The 24,714-nt window shown below is 39.6% G+C and overlaps 1 protein-coding gene across 2 annotated transcripts in view; it reads left to right on the top strand.

The window, feature by feature from the left end:
- The window catches only part of TOP1 (DNA topoisomerase I), a 93,653-nt gene that overhangs the window by 41,626 nt on the left and 27,313 nt on the right, over positions 1-24,714 (top strand). Inside the window, exons 4-9 of one of the 2 annotated variants that reach the window (XM_003253580.3) lie at positions 3,265-3,388; positions 4,678-4,733; positions 7,175-7,270; positions 8,229-8,304; positions 11,516-11,622; positions 19,798-19,913. In XM_003253580.3, coding sequence (XP_003253628.1) covers positions 3,265-3,388; positions 4,678-4,733; positions 7,175-7,270; positions 8,229-8,304; positions 11,516-11,622; positions 19,798-19,913 — 575 coding nt within the window. Of the gene's footprint in view, positions 1-3,264; positions 3,389-4,677; positions 4,734-7,174; positions 7,271-8,228; positions 8,305-11,515; positions 11,623-19,797; positions 19,914-23,877; positions 24,581-24,714 lie in introns of those variants that run through there. The other variant, XM_030826070.1, reaches the window with a different exon arrangement.

The following is a 24,714-nucleotide window of genomic DNA, read 5'->3' as shown; positions in this document are numbered from 1 at the left end:
GCTCTTATGCCTAAACAGTTAGGAGTAGAGGAGACTTGGCTTCCTTTGGAAAGTCAGGATGATAGCTTCATCCCATTCTGGTTTTTGTGATTAATTGTGACCTACAAAGGGGTTTACTACTCTAGCAGGAACTTTGAATTTCCTATATACATTTCTCTCTGGTTAGCAGGCAGAGGAAATATCATTGACTTTTGGCTTCCTGGCACATGTCTCATTTGCCTTGTCATTTGTTGATTCCTTTTCCCTGATCTCTGTTTGGTGTGATAATGTACAGCAAAGCTGAAAACTGCAGGGCTACATGTGCACTTGTAGGTACCTATGTTGTGATTGCCAAAAGGCTCAGAAAGCCAGTTTTCTAGTGAAATTGGCTAACATTCTAAGAAATGCTTTCAATGAGAAAGAGAACGGGTCAGGGGAAGGTAGAACTTAAAGGAAGATGGAGCGTTCATGAATTCAGATTCCTGAATTAGCCATTTATAGTTTCATGGGAAGACAATGGAAAAAAAAAAAAAGAAAAGAAAAGAAACAAGCAACCCCAAAGGTTTTTTATCCTTTCAGGTATCCAAACATCTTTATTCTAGAAAGTTTCTGCTTGATGGTAAAATAAAGCTAGGACCTTATAGCAAGTCTCAGACTCACCATGGCTGTTTCTTAACACCAGCCTACCTTAAGCAGTAGGTATCAATTTAGTGGAAATATAGGGTATTGATATGTAGTGGAGGCTGCTCTGAACTTGGAGGTGGAAATACTAAGTTTAAATCCCAGCTTTACTTTTAACATTGCAACTTTGAGTAAGTCTTTTAACCATTGTCTCCTGTTTGTATCAGGATGTGGGGATAGATAATAAAACCTGCCTCACAGAAGTGTTGTGAGAATTGAATGAAATAATGTATGTGAAAATACCAAGTACAATGCTTGCTTAGAAAGTAGAATTTTGTTTTGCCGTCCCCTCCCCCACTATAGTTGGCAGGGCAGGGGGAGGCAGTATATTCATTCATCAATATTACAGATGCAATTGTTCCCAGATTTTTTGCTTTTAGGCAAAACCTTGTATAGATGACTGTATACCCTCTTACAGTTGATGCTTAATAAAACAAAACTACCATGCTTTTATAATGGAATGGTAAGCTCAAACATTTTTCTGGTAGTATAAAAACCAAGTGCCTGTGATTACATATACATTAACTCCTGAAGAATCAATTATAATCTCAGCAACCTTGCTCTTTGACCATTCATTCTAAAGCTTGGCGAAATTAATGAGAACAGATAAGACGAGTGCTAATGCAATTGGAAGACTTTTTTTTTTTTTTTAAACAAAGTAAGGGATACATTTTTAAATAAAACATTGCATTTTGGTAAAAAACACAGATTATGAGAACACATTGAGTTAGAGGAACATCATATTGATTCCAAGAACAAAAAGCATGGTGGAGAAATTTTGTAACCATGCACATCCAGTGTGCTCTGTTCTCATGAGTTAAAAAGAATTTTCCTCCTATAGAAACTTGTTATTTAAATGTGTGTCACATGTAAATAACAGTCTAATGAGAGTAATATAGAGGGAGAAATATGTAAGCAAGGGTAAGTGGGCATTTTTTTTTTTTTTCCATCTATTTCAATACTTGGGTCTTCCCTAACGTATAGTGCGTCCTGTTTCTCCCTGGCTAGATTTCTTAAAGTTTCTGCCATTCATCACTCAAGTACCTATCTCAAGTTGTAGCTACTTTTGTGTGCAGGGTGTTAATAGCAGATATTTTCCTGATCTAGATTTTGTTGCTCTGCCTAACTGCATGCCATCATTTGTTTCTCCCTTTGTGATCTTCTGCTGTAGTCAAATGTCCCTTTAGAACAAACTTCATGGGGTGGACATAGCCTAATGAGCTCATTGCTGATGAAGTCTTTTTTTCCTGTGCATTGGTTAGTGCAGTAAGCAAGGCTCCTTAACTGCCTGTCCTGGTGTACTGAAAAATAATAGTGTTCTGTCACCTTAAACTACAACTTGTGGTTTTTGCTTATTGCTTCTTTAGTCTTTGACCACATGCATGTTTTTACATAGTTGCAGTTATTTTATTATATCCTTTTTCTGTCATAAACACTTTCCAAATGTATTTGTGGTACTCAAATTATAGCTTAGCAGTTAAATAATTTGATATATTACAGTTTCCCCTCTTGTTAGGTGTATCCAATTTTGGGGTTTGTTCGTTTTTGTTTATTTTGTTGTTGTTGTTGTTGTTGTTTAAGGGAAGCACCAAAATATCTTTTTTAAATTAATTAATTTTTTTTGAGGCGGAGTCTCACTCTGTCGCCCAGGCTGGAGTGCAGTGGCGCTATCTCGGCTCACTGCAAGCTCCACCTCCCGGGTTCATGCCATTCTCCTGCCTCAGCCTCCCGAGTAGCTGGGACTACAGGCACCTGCCACCACGCCCGGCTAATTTTTTGTATTTTTAGTAGAGACGGGGTTTCACTGTGTTAGCCAGGATGGTCTCGGTCTCCTGACCTCGTGATTCGCCTGCCTCGGCCTCCCAAAGTGCTGGGATTACAGGCTTGAGCCACTACGCCCAGCCCAAAATAAACATCTTTATATGTAATGTTATTTCCCTAAGATAAATTTCCAGGAGCTTGATCCCAGGGTAAGAAGCTATGAACATTTTCATGGCTCTTGCCTTATAATGTCATACTTTGCTTTTTAACCTTTAACAAAGAACACTCCTATGCCCTTGCTTTCAGATGGGTCTTTTCTTATTGTGAGGAAAGGACTAATGTGAGTCCCATCTAGAAGTGACTAACCTGCCTAGTTAAAACTAGAAGGAAATACCCACTGTATTCCTAGCCAGGAAATAAACCCTGGCTTGGCTACGTGTGTGGTATGTTTCGAGTCTGGCACAAAGCCACCAAACACATTTTTGGTGAGTTGGTTTTAACTTCCTCACATCAGATATTAATGCTGAAGTTGGAGCTTTCATTATTGTTTTTGTGCTGGTAGAATGTTGCAGAAATACACAGGGCTGGCTGTGTATTCTTAGTCACTTTAAAAAAAAAATGTCCTGGTGTGTCTAGAATGATGATTTCTGTTCTTTGCAAAAATAAAAACATCAAACAAGAAAAAGTCCGATGTAGCCAAGACCCTCTACTTGAACCTTCTGTCGGTACTGTTTGTTTAAGTACTGTAAGTTTCCACGGTTCATGTTACCTTAGGATATCTTGTGAAACAAATCCTTGTGGTCCCTACTCTGGGCTAATGCTTTGTGACTTAACTTTTTACAGTGAACATAAAGATTCTGAAAAGAAACACAAAGAGAAGGAGAAGACCAAACACAAAGATGGAAGCTCAGAAAAGCATAAAGACAAACATAAAGACAGAGACAAGGAAAAACGAAAAGAGGAAAAGGTACAGAGTTTTCTATAGGGGAGGAAGGGACATGGATGCACTTTTGTTTACCTTTAAAAGCAGGTATCTTAATTGCATAGTAAGATCCCTTGGTCTTGAAGTGAAAGTTCTCTTGTCAGGAGAATTTAGAGCAAACGTTAGTCCTAAACTATAAAAACTAAGCCTTTTACCACCATATGTCTCACAGTAGCAGATCTGTCCCTATCATTACCTTTTTTACTTTATATTGCCAATGGATGCATTGAGAATGCATTAGGAAAAACTAATTGTTTTTGGGAGAAGGCCTAATGCCTTGTTGGTCGTCTGTTCATTAGAGGTTCTTCCCGAGTGAAAATTTAGTGATGCTGGTGTCCTTTGTGGCTTTTGGTTCCAGCATAACCACTGCAAGCCTTCTAAAAAGGACTAGGCTCACCCGGCTAAGAATGAATAATACTCTGTATAGTTTTAAAAAGAGATTGTTTTTATTTTAGCTTTGCAAAAGTAATTTTTGTACTTGGTAAATTCAGATACTATGAAATAAGGAATATGGTGAAGAAGACATCTCTTCACCCCTGACTCACTGTCTCCCATCCTTCTCAGAGGCAACCACTATACTGATTATGTTTTGTATCCTTCCAGAGATACTCTGTATATCTGTATGTGTGTGTGTATCCCTTTGTGTGTATATATGAAGATTTTTTTGAAAGATAAATTTTCTGACAAATCTAGAAAGCAGGAAGTCAAAGGGGGAGGGGGTCATGAGTATACTTTGTCTAAGTCAGAGAAGGCAGGGCATAGACTACTTTTTTTTTTGTTTGTTTTTTAAATAAAGACGGGGGTCTCACTGTGTTGGCGAGGCTAGTCTCGAACTCCTGGCCTCAAGCAGTCCTCCCACCTCATCCTCCCAAAGTGTTGGGATTACAGGCATGAGCCATCACATCTGGCCCAGTTTATATGTTTTGTTTGTTTGGTTTTTGCTTTTGTTTCCTCTCTGCACTGCCAATGGCAAATTCTTGAGTAGTGGAACATATTTATTGGGGAAAAGAGACCTGCCGCCATTTAAAAGTAAAAAGCTGCCATTTTGAAGGGAAACCTTTCTCAATGAGTTGGACAGTTTCACCCAGAAGAATTGTTAAAAACGAGTTTTGGACACAAATGTCAGGACCTTTAGTTCATCTTTTCAGTTTTGCTAACATAAGAGCCAGCCTGTGATCATGATGTCCCAAGAATTGATGCTACGTATTCTCAAAAAGAGGTTTCTTCAAATTTAGTCCTTTCAAGGTACTAGTTACTGTTGTTTTACTTTTCAGGTTCGAGCCTCTGGGGATGCAAAAATAAAGAAGGAGAAGGAAAATGGCTTCTCTAGGTAAGAGTTTGCTGCTGCATGGGCTTCCCTTTCTCTGGGTGGGCAGCAGGCCAGCTGCCTGTGTTGTAGTGTTGTCTGAGTTAACACAAAACCCACTGACCTGGCCATCTTGATGGTTCCCAGAAACTCAGCAGTGAGAAGACTTGGTCTAAGCCAACCTGAGTCTTTCTACAGTGCCATATAGTGAGACTGACCAGCACATTTTCCAGAAGGTTATTTCGAATAGAGAAGGTTGACAGGAGAGATTTTTAAAAATTGAGATTTGATTTGCATATCACAAAATTTGTCTTTTTAATGGTATACAGTGTACTGTTTTTTTGTTTGTTTTTTTAGTATATTCACAAGGTATTACAGCCCCTTCGCTAATTCCAGAACATTTTCATTTCTCTAAAAAGAAACTTCATATGCAGTAGTGATTATGGAGTTTTCTGAAAAATCACTTAGTCTGATTTCGTCATTAGTAATATTGGGAGGCTTATATATAAAAAATCATTTGACCTACATGTTAGGGATGAGTGTAGATTTGGGTAGAATTATGTTATCTCTTTTCTAGAAGGAGAGGAAAATGCGCACAATCTAGAGGTTACTCCCTATACTGTTTTTACCTTTATAATTTTGTTTTCCTCAGCCTCAATTTCCTAAAATAAGCCCAAAGGTCCCCTCTAGTTTCGAAACAACTGGATGTTTATTGTTGTATATTCTCACTTCACTGAATGACAGAAGGGATTTATTAGAAATGGTTGTTAAGTGTTTGCATTATTGACTAGGACAAAACACTTTGAGAGTTTTGCTTCCTTGAATCTTTGAACTTTCAGTTTCATTTGTTAAAATTTTTGACAATTGTGCCTGGTACTCTGGGGTCGTTTAGACAAGGAGAAGCAGGTGCCCTCTTCAGGCATGTTTCATAATTGTTCTAGGAATGCAGAATAATAAAATTCAGGAAGCATTAGAGCTGCAAGCTGCCCTAGGAATTTTGATTTCTGAGATAAAGTGACTGAGGCACTGCTGGGCTAATCTCTGCCAAGAGACTGCCTTGGATTTTTATTAAACTGATACAAATAAACTTTTTGGACTTGGTGTGTAGTCGTGAGTTCATTTTCAGACTTTTTGGGTTAGAAGATTAGGAACACAGCCTTCTTTGAGGCAGTGGTCTCCATGTTCACTTTGCTGGACTCCTTGCTGGCTTGTGTGTATGTCTTTGTAGAGAATCCAGATGCTTCACTGGAATAGTTTTCTGGTAAATTGTTTTAGGACTTCTTCCTTCAGACCTCGTAACCCTTCCCACATGTTTTTGTCTTCAGTGTGACAAACTTAGGATCTAGCATTTACTTAACTAGTTGGGTAAATGATAGGCTTTCTTTCCTTCTGGACCCTAGGGTCTCTGTCAGTATTCAGGCAGGAGGGGGAACAGCTGTAGAAGCTGGCATTTGGTTAGTGTGCTGAAATAAGTTCTTTAAACATTCAAATTCTATCACAAGCAAGGGGACCCAGTATGCTTTTTTTGGTTGAGGGTACTCTTGAAACCCTGTGAATATACTTTGCAGTGGAGTCTGGATTCTTAATCCTTGGATCCCTCCACAGGGGGCAGCTGCATGTAAGGAGGCCATTTCTTGTACTGAGTTAAGGCAGTGAGGTTCTGAAGAGATGTGCCAGGCCAGAGAGCATCCCATGGCTGCAGTGATTGCTGGGCTCTATGGTATTTTTTACTTGTTCCTTCTCTGTTTTGGTTCAAGATGGTTGTCTCAAAGGATTGTCTTTTTATATTTATATTTTGAAGGTAAGATCTTAACAAATAGTAGTGAGACACTCTTCTGTATATAAAGTAAACCTAAGTTAGGACGTTGAACAATGAATAGATTTGGCATAGGATACCTTCTGTTTATTCTGGTTTAACACGTGCCCTTCTTTTGTTGTAATGTTGTCAGCTTGGTTATTTTTCCATGTAACTGGATATACATGTACATTATTGCCAGATTTTTAGAACTTTAAGGTACTAAGTTGGGGAAATCAATGTTTATTCCTTTCCTTGTAAAAGCTGTACTTTAGCTTTTGGAGTACTGGAACAATCAGTTCAGATTGTCGGGTCAAATATATGGTAGATTTCTCATGTAAGGCAAGAAAACACCTTAGGTTTATTTCTGGAGTGGTTCATGCCATGCTGGCAAAGATAGCTAAGAAATAGTGAGAAAGAATTCTGACTTAGAATTAAGGAGTCTTGATCCCAAATCCTGATATTGCCCATTCACCTGTACAATGAGGACAAATACTGTCTACTTCACAGGATTGAAGTGAGAAAAAGTGCTCACAGAAAATCTTCATAATATGTATGTGGTTATCCTTATTTATATTAGCTTCTTTTCAACAAGATGACATATTCCTTCTTTGTATTAATAGAATACAGATATTCTAGCACTCTGACCAGCAATTTTTTTTCTCTTTAGTCCACCACAAATTAAAGATGAACCTGAAGATGATGGCTATTTTGTTCCTCCTAAAGAGGATATAAAGCCATTAAAGAGACCTCGAGATGAGGATGAGTGAGTATTTTCTTAAAACTTTGACTTTTGAAAACAAAAAGGAGGAGTTTAAAGAATAAATGTGATGTGTTTCTTTATAATACATATAGAAACTGCATTAATTGGCTTTTACTCATTTGGAATTTGTGATTAATGGACTGATTTCTCTGAACTATGAGAAGTAGAGTTTGCTAAACAAGCAGTATACCCAAGGCTTACATGAAGATTATATAAATTTTTCTTACTGAAAAGGCAATAGATATTTATTGTAGAAATTTCAAATAATACAGAATTAATGAAGAATAAATTATTTAAGTTACTTAAAATTTCTCATTGCCTACCGCAGATAACTTAAAGCAGTTTCTCTTAGACCTGTTCCTGTCAAACATTCTAAGTGAAGTTTCAGTGTGTAAAAATAATAAAACTGCTCATAAAACAGTTGAGGCTTACATGTACCTCTTTCCCCAGATTCAATGAGATTAAATTATATTCATTATTTTCACTCTTACATAGCTTATTATGCTATTATTACAGTAGAAATTGGATGGAAAGGGAGAAGGGAAATACTTAGTGAACTCATTTGTATTCATTCAGTATAGAATTTCTTTCCTTCACATTCCAGTGAGTTACTGCTATGTGGTAGCTAGTGTGCTTTCATCTTTTATTTTTATTTATTTTATTTTTTTTCCAGACTTTCATCTGATAATGATATTTATTTCTGCATATATCCCCCCACCCTATTTTGCTTCCAGGCTGGTGTAAGTGGTTTGTTTTCTTCTATATAGGGCTGTAACTATTACTCTTTGGTCTGACCCTTATTATTTTCTCTATTTCTGTTAGTCTTGACCGTAGAATGCCCAGCCAAGGATAACAGTAATTACTCCTGCCATGGAGGCTTCCAAGAGTTTGTAGGTCTCTTATGAGTGAGAACTCCTGAATCATAATTATGTTAACTGTGTATTCATGTTCCCCTTTCTAGTGCTGATTATAAACCTAAGAAAATTAAAACAGAAGATACCAAGAAGGAGAAGAAAAGAAAACTAGAGGAAGAAGAGGTTAGTAAAGAGACTTAGGCCCTTTGGGACTTGAGTTTGGAAGTGGGAGTTTTCCAGTAAGCAACTTCTTAAGACAAATGAGTTTTAGGTATTTATTGGCTTGTTATAGTAATAACAGGGAAAACATTTAATAAGTGGTGGCCTGTGGCACTGGTAGTTTTAAGATCTCTGTGAATCCCCACAGTGTCTTAACCACAACCAGCAGTGATTCTGCTCTCAGCCTTCCTGGGTGTCTGTCAACCCACAGCTATGCTGCCAACAGATGTTCTTCCAAAACTATGTCATCTTCGTATATACAGAGGCAGTGTTAACAGGAAACCACATTTTGGCTTATAACCCTGAAGAAATTTCCCTAAGAATTTTTTGCTCATCATTCACTTTGGGTAACCATTCCTATCTAAAGTTCTTTAATGGGTGCCCCTTTGACATATAATTGACACCCAAACTCTTTACTGCAGCTTATCCCAATCTGGCCTCTGCATCTTGTGCCTCTCTTCATCTTGTGCCTCTTCTCTAGCTTACTTGTACCAGTCACACTAGCCTCCTTTCTTTCAAACTTCCAAGCTTTATGTAGCACCTGCTGTTCCTCTATCTGGAACACACATGCTCCCTTCTTTATCCTCTTGGCCTATAACCTTCCTCAAAAAACTCAGTTCTGTTTAAATGCTTTCCTAAATGTTCCTGTTGATGCTTGTGGTAGATTGAAAATAGAATCATATGCTTCCTCCTTTTGACACTTTTGAGTTCTTGTACTAAAAAATTGTTAGCAGGTAATTCAAGAAAAGATGTCAGAAATTCACAGGGGTCTTAATGATGCCCCTCCCCTAAGAGAAGAAGGGGTTGGGTGAGTTCTTAGCTCTTATGCTACATTTGAGGTTAGCCACTGTCATGGGCAAAATGGGTTCACAGATGTAAAGTGGATAGTTTGAAGTACCAGCAGTAAAGAGAGTGATAGTGAAGGGGCAGGGAGTCTTAAGAGGATAATCTATCATAATAGAATGATGTTAATAATCACAATTAAATGTAATAGGTGCTTACCATGTGCCAGGCACTCTTCTATATTTTTTATATATGTATCATTTCATTTCATCCTTACAACCTGAATAGTTGTTATATCCCTATTATCATCTCCATTTTGCAGATGCAGAAATAGAGTATAGAAATACTGAATCATTTGCCTGAGGTCACATAGCTACTAAGGTGGAAAAGCCAGCATTTGATCCCATGCAGTCTGACTTCAGTGCCAGCACACCAGCTACTATATTATCCTACCTCCTCTGGGACTTTGCTGATGCTCTAATTCTGCAAGGAGGGAGAAGAAAGGTCTTTAATGAAATCATAAGACTATTAGTGAGTGAGTTGAGCCATAGAGAGATGATCAGGTCCTGAATTTAGAAGGTTGCACTTTTTTTGACAACTAGTTTATTCTTGGCCGAAGTTGAGATTAATAAGCACTAATTCAAGGAATTGAGAGTGAAATGTTAAGTAGTGATTATGGTAGCCAATCACTCCACTTCTATGTACCTAATCAGTACAGACTAGTCAGTAAAGGAATATAAAACTTGAGTTCTCCAAGTGTTTTTTTCTGTTACGTTTATATTGCATTTATGCAAAAATAATACTCTGAGTTTGTTAAACCATTGGGGAAAAAAGAACAGTTGACTTCATTTTTTATCATTCTATTTAGCAGCCCTACCATATAGGGGGAAAAATGCTGGCTGAAAGACTCTGAATTAACACAGTCTTACTGTGGCAGGGACCCCAGATGGCAGAATCTGTCATTAAACCTCACTCGCCAACTATGGTTTTTTTGTTTTGTTTTGTTTTTTTCTCTTGTTTTTGAGAATTGTTCTGAGGTCTCTAAGTGACTGAAACCCCAATTTGAGGCTTGAAAACATACAGTGTAGCCAGTCGTTTCCTGATGGGACCAGCTGGATGCCTGCTCAGAAGCTGTTTAGAGTATCTTCACTGAAAAGCATTTCCCTTTCCTGTGGTGTGTTTCACCCTAAATAGTAAACATTATCTGAATTAATGTGATCCTGTAGTACCTTCTCCCAAACATACCCACATATTTATATTCTCCGTGCCTGTTTTAAAATATGGATGGTACTGTAAGCTTTCCTCTTTTTTCTATTCCTATCTTGATTGCCCTCCTATTATGAGAGTCTAAAATGTTTATTCCATTTATTCCCATAAGTCACATTCTGTTATTTTTCTCATAAAGTTAGGCCCTTATCATAGTTAATAACAGCTGTATGACCTTGATCAAGTGACAAAACATGTTTCAAAGTCCTTGATTGTAACTGAAAGTGGTTAAATGAACCCATCCATACACTTTCCAGCTGTGCCACTCTTTAATTGATTTTCAGATGGTTCAAAACCACCTTTCATTGCTATATAAAACTTGTTGAATAAAGACTGAATAGTTAGTTAAATTATGTTGAATAGGCAGGACAAAGGAAAATATTCTTCAAAAGAGTTCAGATTCTGAGTGGGATCTTCACTTGTTGAATATTACATTTTTGTTTGGGTTTTGTGTGTATATTTTGAGATTTATCTCCTGTATTGGTGAATTGTGCCTGTTTAGGTTTGATGGCTTTTTATTGTGTCACTGTGGTCAGCCCATTTACATTCAGAGTTCAAAGAAGAGCCATAAAGAAATACCACCATAGGAATTGGTATCATTTTAGAACCTCACAAATACTTGCTTACTGCGTCATGACTATGTATACAAGCAGCAGCGATAGTACTATACTCCACTAAAGCAACTGGGAATTTTCTTTCATGCTGAATACTAAATATCTAATGCAAAGCCTCGTATAGCCGTTATTTGATTGTACTGGAAGAGGTTTAAAGATGAGTAGGATTAAACATAAGTGAGGAAAATATACTCGGATTACTCTCTAGAGCAGTACTTTTCCAAACTCCTTTGAGGTTTAAAAAAAAAACAAGTTTCCCAGTCTCTTCCCCTGCAGAGTGTTTTTTTGATTACTTTCTCAAGTAGTTATTTGTCAGGAAATTTTAGGAAATACTGCTCTAGAACAGAGCACCAGTACATTGTTATTCATCTGTCAAATGAGAGGAGTGCTAAGATCTTCTTTAGTTCTAATACTCTATGATTACAATTTTTCTTCCTCATGGCTCCCAAAAACTGCCTCCAGAAGTGTGATCAGTCCTTATTTAAGTACTTTCTCACCATGTTTCTTTGTAGGATGGTAAACTGAAAAAACCCAAGAATAAAGATAAAGATAAAAAAGTTCCTGAGCCAGATAACAAGAAAAAGAAGCCGAAGAAAGAAGAGGAACAGAAGTGGAAATGGTAACATCTCAGCACTGGGTTAAAATGCCACCTCTTTTATTGCATATCCTTACGAAGCAAGAGTATTGAGTTATTAAAATTAATATCCTGATATTTGGGGGAAAATACTTAATTGCTCTAGAGTAACATTCTGAAGTAAGTTTTCCAACTTCTAGTGTAATCATTAACTGGTTCTAAATCTACTGGAACTCCAACTGGTTTCCACCACTGTGAACAGAATGGACTGTAGAAGCAGACCTATGTATAGGTGGGAATTTAGCATACGAAGAGAGTACAGATGCATTTAAAACCATAGGGAAAGGATAGATTATTATGTAAGTCGTGTTGGGAGAACTGCCTGTTCAACAACAGAAGAAACCTCAACAAGAAAACATGGGTGAATATTTTTATAATTGTGCAGTAGTGAAGATCCTTTGAAGCAAGACATAACCAGAGCCATAAGGAAAGGTGTTTTACATTTGATACATGAAAGTTCAATTGATGGCAGATGGACGACTTCATGCCATTTAAAAAAAAAAACCCAAGGCAAAATATTTGCAATGCAAAGGGCTGATATTCCTAATATAAAAAAAGCTCTTTTAAAACAAATATGAAAGGAATGATCTAATCAGAATGTGAGGAATAGGCAGTTTAGTAAAATAAATGGTTAATAAACATCTAAAAATGTGATCAACTTCATAAGTAATCAAAGATGCAAAAAAAAATGATAAATCTTTTTGTTTAATGCCTCTCAGATTGGGAAAGATTAATAAGTAAGTGAAAATATCTAGAGTTGCAAATATAAGAAAACAAGCATTCGCCTTCCTGTAGGAGTGAAAATTCAGTCTTTATGAAGGACAGTTTAGTCATAGCTGGTTGCTCTTGAGAAGTGTATTTAGGTGGAGAACTTTTCTACTTTTGCTGTTTAGAATCTTGAAATAAACGTTTTTAAAAAATACTTATTTCTGTTAACATGTTCTGTTTAACTAACTATACCAGCAGTACATGATTTTGTGTTTATGATGAAAAAACTCAAATGATTGAGAGATTTAATAGTTAGAATAAAAATCAAAGTCACCTTTACCTCTCTTCTCCCATTCTCATTTTCCTTTCCAGCTTTGAGGTAATCACTGTTCATAATTTGGTGTATAGCCTTCCAAACCTGTTTATGTGCCTTTATGGCTTTTGTAATTTAGAACTTTGATGTCCACAGCACCTCTGAGGAAAGGGAGAAAGAGCACTGACCAGGAAGGTGGCAGAGAGAAGGAGAGCCACAGTGGCAGAAATGTGGCCACACGGTGACAGCTGTGTGATTGGCATGTTGCTATGGCATCGTGGGATTAAATGGGAAGTATAGAAAAGGAATATCACAGAGCAGAGCAACCCTGCCTCTTTCCAGAGGTCGGAGTCAGAAAGTAAAAGGAGGCCAGGTGCGGTGGCTCATATCTGTAATCCCAGCACTTTGGGAGGCCAAGGCTGGTGGATCACCTGAGGTCAGGAGTTCGAGACCAACCTGGCCAACATGGCGAAACCTCATCTCTGCTAAAAATACAAAAATTAGCTGGGTGTGGTGGCGCACAGCTGTAGTCCCAGCTACTTGGGAAGCTGAGGCAGGAGAATCACTTGCATCTGGGAGGCGGAGGTTGCAGTGAGCTGAGATCGTGCCACCGCACTCCAGCCTGAGCAACAGAGCGAGACTCCGTCTCTCAAAAAAAGAATTAAAAAAAAAAAAAAAAAAAAAGCTGGGCACGGTGGCCCATGCCTAATCCCAGCACTTTGGGAGGCCGAGGTGGGTGGATCACAAGGTCAGGAGTTCGAGACCAGCCTGGCCAACATGGCGAAACCTCATCTCTGCTAAAAATACAAAAGTTAGCCGGGCATGGTGGCGGATACCTGTAGTCCCAGCTACTTAGGAAGCTGAGGCAGGAAAATTGCTTGAACCCGGGAGGTGGAGGTTGCAGTGAGCTGAGATTGCACCACTGCACTCCAGCCTGGGCAACAAAGCAAGTCTCTGTCTCAAAAACAAAACAAAACAGAAAAACCCACATGGGTTTATTTTCCTCGTTTTTATTTCACTTTTCTTTAGAACTAATACATTTTCAGTGATCTTGACCTTTAAGAAAATGATTTCTAGAAATAAAGTGATTGTGTAAATTAGGGGTTATTATTGGGAGTTAAGAGAATGGTAGGTTAGTAATTCATCAGTCAGGGTTCTGTGGTAGGTATTCAATAAATGCTTGATAAATGAACAAATACATTTCCTTATCAGGAGCTCCCTGCTGTCTGCCCTTTACTTGGGAGCTTTGGCTCTTTTCGGGATCCAGGCAAGTGCACTGGGTCCGGCCTTGTATGTGTAGAATTAGGTGCCCTTGAGGGGTTTAGGAGCCTAATTTTGCTTTTGTGGTTGAAATCCTTATCAGTGTTGCCACACATTCACTCTGGCAGACCATGACTTTTGGTTTTTATTCTTATTTTGGGTTAAAGGGGAACTGGCTAGTCTTTAACTAAAAGTTGCTTTTTGAGGAATGAGCAGGCTTTGCTACAGCTTCTAACACATGCATTTCTCAGGTGTGATGGTTAAACCTTGCACATTCTTTTCAAGCACAGTGCTTGAATGGCACACTGAGTTTTTGGAGTTGAGAATAGGAATGAAGAGCCTCTTAACTGATAGCTAGAGGCTGTGTATCGTACTCTGAAGTCAGTTATCCAGTCCTCGGTGACTGGTACTGATGACCTAGTCGGGGACTTAAATGGCAGATACTCTTATTTTTACTATTCCTTATGCTATCTCACTAAAAGAAGTACACACTTTACAAGCTTGACAAATTTGCAGATCTTTTGCTTCCCTCTAAGTCCGCAAACCTGTTTGTCTTTACCAGAAAAAACCACTTACTCTGATCTTTATCTCCCTCCTTTGGTAATTGTTCAGTTGGAAAAGGTCCAGGTCCCTCAGGGTTTCTTTGCTATATCACATTATCGCCATAGAAAGATTGTTATAAGTGGTGGCAGTGTGCTTGGGTTCATACATGAAATCCTGTTTATCCCAGATGTCCTGAGTTTTAACTGTTGGCCATTGTAGCTGAACAGGGTTTCAGCACTGTTGGGTTAATTAAGTACACTTTTGTGTCAGGGCTGACCTGTGGGAATATAAGTTGCAAGTTAATTCTCAACAGATGATTCTTCATAAAGAATTAGAACCTGGCAAGTTTATTGCAGGTGTTAGGTGTGACTTTAAATGGAGTTTTGAATCTCTTAGCAAAGGTAAAATGCTGTGAAGAGTCAGGACTATAATGTTGTAAGGAATTAGTGTTGCAAGACCAGGACTCATAAATATATGGTCAGTGATAGTGATAAGAAATTTATGGAATATGGATTATTGACATTTTGCTCAAACCAGAAAAACTGCCCTTAAATTTCAAGGATTAACATTCAGAAGCTATAGCATCTGACGTTTATTTCTAAATTTAAAAAAATTAAATATGAGTTTTATAGCATACTGTGAAGTGCTTGTTAACTGCAAGGGAACTTGATATCAGACAGCACGTGGAGTTTACTTTCCTGTCTTTATATTTCTAGCACTTTTCCACCTTTCCCCTTTCAGGCAAATTTTATTATTAAATTGATACTTGATTATTCAAGTCAAGCTGCCAAAGGGAAGCCATTTTGATGTCTAAGTACATGTTTTTGTTTGTTTATTTGTTTTTAAATTAGGGGAGAGGATATATGCATTCATGGGGAGGCTAAAAGGACAGAACTGTTTGCTTTTATTATTATTTCATAATAATAGCTGTCAACCCAGTCACGTGAGCTTACTGAAACAGATATTCTGTCTTTCTGTTTAAACTGAAGTTTAGTGTTGTGATTTGCTGAATCTCTTAATTTGCTTAAATGGTAAAGAAGTTGCTGTGGGTCTTCAAGATACACATGTTGAAATAAGAATTGTAAAAACAGTTCGGAGTCTTGATTTAAAAACACTGTAGGGCCAGGCGTGGTGACTCACGCCTGTAATCCCAGCACTTTGGAAAGGCTGAAGCGAGCAGATCACGAGGTCAGTAGATCGAGACCATCCTGGCTAACATGGTGTCTAAACTGTCTCTGCTAAAAATACAAAAACAAAATTAGCTGGGCGTGATGGCAGGCACCTGTAGTCCCAGGTACTCAGGAGGCTGAGGCGTGAGAATGGTGTGAACCCTGGAGGCGGAGCTTGCAGTGAGCGGAGATCGCGCGACTGCACTCCAGCCTGGGCGACAGAGCGAGACTCTGTCTCAAAAAAAATAAATAAAAACACTGTAGTCGATGAGAAGAATGGTGCCAAAGTCCCAGGATAAGGGTAAGGGTGACCTTCTGAATCTCCTCATAGTTACTCTGTGACTGCTACAGATAGGCTTCTTGCAGATGTTCTCATACACCTACATATATGTATATTTTCTCTATTTGGAGAGTAATAAGACTCTACGATTGGGTGGTTTCCTGCATTGAGATCTTTCTATTAATATATCAATGACTCTGCCAACTTCATATCTGAAAAAGTGGTAGGTTAATTATAGAAGATCTTTAATGTTCCTTTGAGGTCTAAGATTCTGTTAAATATTTTTGTTTAAATTGTGTAAAATACATATGACATAACATGTATCATCTTAACCATTTTTAAGTGTACAATTCAGTGGCATTAAGTACATTCATATTGTTGTACACCATCACCATCTCCAGAACTCTACATCTTGCAAAACCAAAACTCTGTAGTTATTAACAATTCACCACTTCTCTGTTGCCCCAGTTCTTTTTTTTTTTTGAGACAGAGTCTCGCTCTGTCGCCCAGGTTAGAGTGCAGTGGTGCGATCTCAGTTCACTGCAAGCTTCGCCTCCTGGGTTCAAGTAATTCTCCTGCCTCAGCCTCCCAAGTAGCTGGGATTACAGGCTCCCACCACCATTCCCGGCTAATTTTTTATATTTTTGGTAGAGACGGGGTTTCGCCATGTTGGCCAGGCTGGTCTCAAAACTCCTGACCTCAGGTGATCTGCCTGCCTTGGCCTCCCAAAGTGCTGGGATTACAAGCGTGAGCCACCGTGCCCAGCCTATTCCCCCAGTTCTTGGTAAACACCATTCTACTTTCTGTCTCTATGAATTTGACTACTCTAGGTACCTTGTATTAATAGTCATACAGTATTTGTCCTTTGTGACTGACCTATTTCACTGAACAGAATGTCAACGCTCGTCCATATTGTAGCATGTTTCAGAATTTTCTGACTTTTAAAGGCTAAATAATATTCCATTGTTTGTCCTGCATTTTGTTTATTCATTCATCTTTTGATGGACACGGGTTATTTCTGCCTTTGGCTGTTGCAGATAGTGCTGCTGTGAACATTTGTGTACAAATATTTGTTTGAATATTGGGTATATTCCTGGGAATGGAATTGCTGGGTCATGTGGCATTTCTATGCTTAACTTTTTGAGGAACTGCTGTACTATCTTTTCCACATTGGCTGCACCTTTTTACGTTCCTACCAGGACCACACAAGGGTGCTAGCTTCCCTACACCTTCACCAACACTTGTTATTTTTTGTTTTATTGCCATCCTTCTGAGTATGAGTGGTATCTCATTGTGGTTTTGATTGATATTTTCCTAATGATTAGTGACGTTGAGTATTTTTTCAGGTGCTTATTGGCCACTTGTATATCTTCTTTAGGAAAATGACCATTCAAGTTCTTTGCCCCACCCCCACGCTGTTTTTTTTTTTTTTTTTTTTTTTTGAGATGGAGTCTTGCTCTGTTGCCCAGGCTGGAGTGCAGTGGCGCAATCTTGGCTCAGTGCAACCTCTGCCTCCCAGGTTCAAGTGATTCTCATGCCTCAACCTCCTGAGTAGCTGAGATTACAGGCATGCACCACCACGCCTGGCTAATTTTTTGAATTTTTAATAGATACAGAGTTTTGCCATGTTGGCCAGGCTGGTCTCGAACTCCTGACCTCAAGTGATCCCTCCGCCCACCTTGACCTCCCAAAGTATTGGGATTACAGGCTTGAGCCACTGCACCCAGCCCCTTAAGACTGAGACTTTGCCCATTTTTTTAATTGGGTTGTTTATTGAGATATAGGAGCTCTTTATATATTTTGTATGTTAACCCTTTATCAGATACATGATTTACAAATATTTTCTCTAATTCTGTGAGTTGTCTTTCACTCTCTTGAAGTGTCCTTTGATGCACAGAAGTTTTTAAGTTCAGTGAAGTTCAGTTTATTTATTTATTGAGACAGAGTGTCTCTCTGTTGCCCAGGCTGGAGTGCAGTCGCGTGATCTCGGCTCACTGCAACCTTCACCTTCCAGGTTCAAACGATTCTTGTGTCTCAGTCTCCTGAGTAGCTGGGATTACAGGCGTGTGCCCCCATGCCTGGATAATTTTTGTATTTTTAGTAGAGACGGGGGTCTCGCCATGTTGGCCAGGCTGGTCTCAAACTCTTGTCCTCAAGTGATCTGCCCGCCCCAGCCACCCAAAGTGCGGGGATTACAGGTGTGAGGTACTCTGCCTAGCTGCAATTCATTTATTCTTTTTGTTACCTGTGTTTTACGTGTCATATCCAATAAATCACTGTCAAATCCAGTATTGTGAAGCTTTTCCCCTATGTTGTCTTCTAAGAGTTTTGTATTTTTGCTCTTATATTTAGGTCTTTGATCCATTTTGAATTAATTTTTGTATATAATGTAAAGACCCAGTTTGATTATTTTGCCAACACTATTGTTGAAAAGACTGTTCTTTCTCCATTGAATGGTCTTAAGCATCCTTGTTGTAAATCATTTGACCATATACGTTGACTTTGGTTTTATAGTAATACCATTGTTACAATATGGTTTGATACATGTAATTTTTATTTGATGTTTCCGAACTTTGTTTAAAATATTGGACTTGTTCCATGGCTGAATGATTGATAATAAAATAAAATAATAAAATATTGGACTTGGAAAGTAAATATGAGGGTAGTAAGTTATCTATTCGAGTAAAAGAAACTTGAGGTATATCAGCCAGTTGCAGTTTGTGAGCCTGAGTTGGATCCTGGTCTATAAAATAAATTTAGATAAAATAGGAAAAAGTTTTTAATATGGATTGGGAATTAGAATTATACTAGGAGATTATTTTGTTAGATGTGATAATAGTTTTGTGGTTATGTGGAAGAATATTATTTTTGTAGAGATACTTGCTGAAATATTTAGTGGTGGAGTATCAAATCTGCAACTAACTTTGAAAATGGTTCAGCCAAAATAGGAAATGTAGCAAATTATTAACCTTTTTTTTTTCTCTTTTTTGAGATGGAGTCTCACTCTGTTGCCCAGGCTGGAGTGCAGTGGCACAATCTTGGCTCACTGCAACTTCCGCCTCCTGGGTTCAAGCAATTCTCGTGCCTCAGCCTCCTGAGCAGCTGGGACTACAGGTGCGCGCCACCATGGCCGGCTAGTTTTTGTATTTTTAGTAGAGACGGAGTTTCACCACATTGCCCAGGCTGGTATCAACCTCCTGACCTTGTGATCCGCCCGCCTCGGCCTCCCAAAGTGCTGGGATTACAGGCGTATATGGTGTTTATTGTATTACTCATTTTTTTCTTATGTTCGACCATTTTAAAAATACATTTTCAAAAAGTTGTTCCCACTGAGCTTTAGATTCACTTATCAGTGTTTGCTAGATAGTTCCAGGTAATCCATAAGTACCTTAAACTCAACATGCCCCATGCCCCAGTTAAGCTATCATTTCCTAGTCTTCTTGCTTTATGTCCTTTCTCACAGGGTTGTTTTCCCCTCTACCTTCCATCTGACATCACCACTCTGAGGAGGCCTTTTCCTACTTATGAACAATGTAAACAATCCCTCTGTCATATATGCCATTGTGGTGAAACAACTGTTTACATTTTCAAGTCCCTCACTTGTTGCTGAGCTCCTTCATTGTTGATCTCTTCTGTCCAGTATTCTTGAACTGAGCTGTTGAAATGTATTTTCCTTTATTCACCATGGTATTTCATCTTACTTGTGAGTGTTGGCTTTTTCAAAATGAGAGACACTGGTTCTTTTGATCCAGGCCTTGAATGTGAGGCCCAGAAGTCATTCCAGAGCACTAATCAGTTGAGCGGATAATTATTTGGCATTTAATCAGTGATGATCCCCATGTTAGACAAGGTGATCACTAAATGAGGCTGTGCTTTGTCTTTTAAAGGTGGGAAGAAGAGCGCTATCCTGAAGGCATCAAGTGGAAATTCCTAGAACATAAAGGTCCAGTATTTGCCCCACCATATGAGCCTCTTCCAGAGAGTGTCAAGTTTTATTATGATGGTGAGTTGTTTCAAGGTTCTTGATTCTTGGCCAAGAAAAGAAATCTGCTTCTATTTAGGGATAGAAAACGAGAAAGGATCCTATATAATAGATAATCCTTTTTATTTCATTTTGTTTTATTGCCATGCAATTTTGAGGAAGGAGCATCAGGTGTTAACTCTTAAAGGCCCATTTGCTGCTGAAAAAGTGCCATGAAAAAGGGGCTATTCATGTCTTCCCTACATAGTCCAAAAAAGGTTTGTCAGCATGGCTCACAGTATGTGGTCCACAAGCTGGAGGTTTTGATCTGAACTTCATTTCTAGGGAGCGACTCTTTGCAAGAGTTATTAGAAAAGCCTCACTTGAATGGTAGTACTTTATGTTAGCAATATAACAATGCAATCGGACAAGCTGCTCATCACTAGAAACAGTACTAATATATGGTTGAGGATTAATAGTCTGCCATCAATCTCTAGATAGGGCTGGTAGGCATCTGTCACCTATTCTATGTAGCATAACACTATGCCTTTGATATATGTGCAATCAAGTCTGATGAGCTGCTTTAAAGAAATGCCCTGCCTGGGTCTCTTAGAACCCTCAGAATTGTCTCTTATCTGTCGTTGGTATTTCTATCCTTGGGTTGAAGGATTTCAGGGTAGCCTTTGACACGCCTCCTGTTGGCAGTGTAGCAGTATGTAGACGGTAATAACTGATTTTCTTCATTCCATGAGTTTTATCCAGAAATGGTTAGAGCATTGTTCCTCATACCCTTATGTGCTTATGACTCACCAGAGTGGATCTGAGCCCGTTTAACAGTTGTGGGGTGGGCTTCTTTTCCCTTTCCCCACCGTCCCTCTTCTTCTTTCCCCTTTCCCAACCATCCTTCCCTCTTCTGTCCCCTTTCCCCACAGTCCCCCTTCTCCTTTCCCCAGCATTCCTCTTCCACCTCCACTTGTCTTGCCACCATCTTTTGGCCACTGTTATTTCACCACCCCATTTTTCCACCATTTTTCCCACCCTCAACCCCTCACTGTTTTCTTCTCACCCATCCCACTGCCCCCACTGAAAAGAAAAAGTTCTGGGGTGGGATTGAGTACTTCTGAACCAAGTGGTCTGCTGACCAAACTTTGAGAAACGCTGGGCAGGATAACTGCTGAAAAGCATCAGTGGTGAACACTCAGGCATTCTGGTGCATCCCTCTTCCCACCAGTAGTGGCCTTAGGTCCACCAGTGCTTGTAGGCCTAGGTAGTAGTTTACACTAAAGGGCTGGGTCTGCAACTGAGGAAAGTGCAGTGGCGCGACCTCGGCTCACTGCAAGCTCCGCCTCCCGGGTTCACGCCATTCTCCTGCCTCAGCCTCCCGAGTAGCTGGGACTACAGGCACCTGCCACCGCGCCCGGCTAATTTTTTGTATTTTTATTAGAGACGGGTTTCACCGTGTTAGCCAGGATGGTCTCGATCTCCTGACCTCGTGATCCACCCGTCTTGGCCTCCCAAAGTGCTGGGATTACAGGCGTGAGCCACTGCACCCGGCCTGAAATTTGTTTTTTAAAATGACATATTTATTAGCCAAGTGTGGTGGTGCACGCCTGTAGTCCCAGCTACTCGGGAGGCTAAGGTGGGAGATCACTTGAGTCCAGGAGGCAGAGGTTGCAGTGAGCCCAGATCGTGCCACTCCCCTCCAGCCTGTGTGAGAGTGAGACCCTGTCTCAAAAAATAATAAATAAATAAAACAACATATTTATTGAATGTATTTGTGTTCAGACACCAAGACCCAGCAGTGGATAGTACTACTGACTTAGACCCTGATCTTGGGGAGTTTGCAGCCTAACAGGACTCCATAATCTCAGAGGCAAATACTTATATTACGTAAACATTTTGACCTGTTGACCAGAGAGTCTAAGACAGTTCTTTCAGCCCTCACACTGGTCATTCCTGGAGACTCTTAAGTATAACTCAAAGCCAAAACTCCTAATTAAGAGAAAGGGCCTAGGACCTTGAAGAGCACCATCTTAAAGCGTAGGTATTCCGTAGCCCTGGTCTGGACTTACCAGGAGCTTTAGGATGCTCAGCTGGTAAAGTCTCACTTTGAGGTTCAAAGCGATGAGAGGGAAAGCTAGATTCCCTAGTCCTGTGGTTTCTCTTCAAGATAGGAAGCAGAGGCCTGGTCTAGTTCACAGGTTGCCATAGTCCTTTCCTCCCATTCTTGCCCAGTCCTCCTTTATAGGATCCTGCTTTAGGGCTCCAGCATTTTCTCAGTTGGTCCTCCGCTGGGATTTCTTCTCTTTGATTGTGTGAACTCTTACTCTGCAGTAAGTCAAGAAGTCATATTTGACTTTACTTCAAACTGATACAGTAAGTGCTGCCTACTCTCTGGGGAGGAGAATTCTTAGACTCCTTTAGAACTTGCCAGGGAGGTGGGGCATGGGCTAGCTGAAGCAGTGAATTACTGCGTCTTCTAAGGACCTTCAGTTTACAGCTTTGACTCAGCAGTTTCCTTTTCCTGGAGCTCAGCCTTTTTCACAAAGTGTTAACATTGCCAGGAACCTTCCAGTCATCCTCCCACTACTTTGCTGCAGGGAGCCGTCATTTCATCTTTTGACAGCTCATCTAAAATAGGAGGAGTCACAGTTGCTTCTCCCTCTATTAGGACAGAATTCAGTAAAACAGCCCAAAGTCTCATTTTTTAAAATTTATTTTTACGTTTATTTATTTGAGACAGAGTCACACTCTGTCACCCAGGCTGGAGTGCAGTGGCACAATCTTGGCTCACTGCAGCCTCCACCTCCAAGGTTCAAACAGTTCTCGTGCCTCAGCCTCCCAAGTAGCTGAAATTACAGGCACGTGCCACCACATCTAATTTTTGTATTTTTAATAGAGACAGGGTTTTACCATGTTGGTCAAGCTGGTCTGGAACTCCTGACCTGAAGTGATCCTTGCACCGCCTCCTAAAGTGCTGGGATTACAGTTGTGAACCACCATGCTCAGCCACATTTTTTTTAAAAATGGTATTAACATTTATTTTATACCAAACATACTTGAAAACAGTTTACATTTTTTTCTTGCCATTTTATTTCATTTATTTTATTCCTAGTGACTTAATGTTTTCCTTTATATCGGAAACATGTTACAGTTTTCTAAAGAAGTTCAGGGAATCTTAATACACAGGCCTATCTTCCCCGAAGTGTCTTTCTTCCAAAGCAGAAGCTTGGGGGTTGATGGGGGCAGCTGCGCCACCTGTTGGCCTTTTAAGTTAATGGCGTCCAAAGTGGGTTCTTTCTATTATAATCGTTTCAATTTTGTGCTACAGTTCTCTACACCCCTGCAGTCAGATGGCATATCATTATGAGATAAGATGTCTTCTGAGTTTCGAAATAAATGGATTTCTGGTTAAATTTTAGTTTTCTATAAAGAATGTGGGCACCCTTGGTAAATTATTAATACCTGTGTAATAGTAAGGTGGTGGAATTATAGTTAACCTCATTTTAAGTATAGCCAAATGCCCTTAGTATAGCATGGATTGGTTCCAGGTGACGTTGTAAAGTTGGATTTTTAAGAAAGAATGGAAATTGGCGCTAAGAGTACTGTCAAAAGCATTCTGTTTGAAAAGTGGATTAAAGTCCCAAGTACTTTTCTTTCATTGCTTTATTAACTAAATCAGGTGCATAAAACCCGTAGGCCCTATTCAGATTTTCTTCACCAGTTAGTAGCTTTCATTGTGAAACATCTGAGTTCCTTTAGACAGCTTTTTGTTTATTTGAGACAGAGTCTCGGTCTGTTGCCCAGGCTGAAGTGCAGTGGTGCGATCTTGGCTCACTGCAACCCCTGCCTCCTGGGTTCAAGCGATTCTCATGTCTCAGCCTCCTGAGTAGCTGGAGTTACAGGCTCCCACCACCACGCCCGGCTAATTTTTTATATTTTTAGTAGAGATGGGGTTTCGCCATGTTGGCCAGGCTGATCTGGAACTCCTAACCTCAAGTGATCTGCCTGCCTCAGCCTCCGAAAGTGCTGGGATTACAGGCATGAGCCACTGCTCCCAGCCCCTTTAGACAGCTTTTACATAAACAATTGGATACACCAGGAACCCCAGTCATCCCTTGTGCTGTGGATGCATCCTGGTTCCCTGAAAGAGGCAGCATCATGGTACCCATGTTCCAGAGCAGTGCGTTGCAAACTCTAGTGTGCATCCAAGTCTCGTTAAAAATGCAATTTCTGTATAGGATTCAGTAGGTCTAGGAGGGGGCCTGGGATTCTGCATTTCTAAACTCCCATATGATGCCAATGCTGCTGGTCTGTGAACCACTTGTTGAATAGCAAGGTTCTAGAAGAAGGTCTTATTAGGCTTTTCATATGGGAAATCTGGGCTTGCCTAGTATGGATATATATTTTTTTATTCATATTCCACCCACCTAACTTTGAAGAAGAAAGATGCCTATTTCTTTTCCCCACAATTCCTTTCTTCCACTCCCTGCCCTATCCCTTCCTCCCCTTCTTGAACAGAGGCTGCTTAGCTTAGCAGTGGCAGGAGTCCCTCTGAGGATTTGATTTTTAAAAACCATTGAAGAGGTGTAAAGGACCCTGCTTGCTGAAAGGAAAAGGAAGAGTGACTGGGCCTCCCCCAGGTCATCCCTGTCCTGAGCAGGCACCTGGGAACAATTAACTGGCATAGTCTCCAGAGAATGACCCAGGTAAATATATGCTAAAAAGAAGGAGAATTTGTACAAGTAGATATAAATCAGTATGTTGTCTTTGTTGTTGTTGCTACTATGTGTCACCAGACCTTTATATACCATGAGAAGGCAAACCATTATTAAAGAGAATT

Source organism: Nomascus leucogenys, chromosome 13, assembly GCF_006542625.1.
Source record: "Nomascus leucogenys isolate Asia chromosome 13, Asia_NLE_v1, whole genome shotgun sequence".
NCBI lineage: Eukaryota > Metazoa > Chordata > Mammalia > Primates > Hylobatidae > Nomascus > Nomascus leucogenys.
The sequence above is the reverse complement of the archived record's forward strand: the minus strand, read 5'-3'. Positions and strand labels throughout refer to the sequence as shown.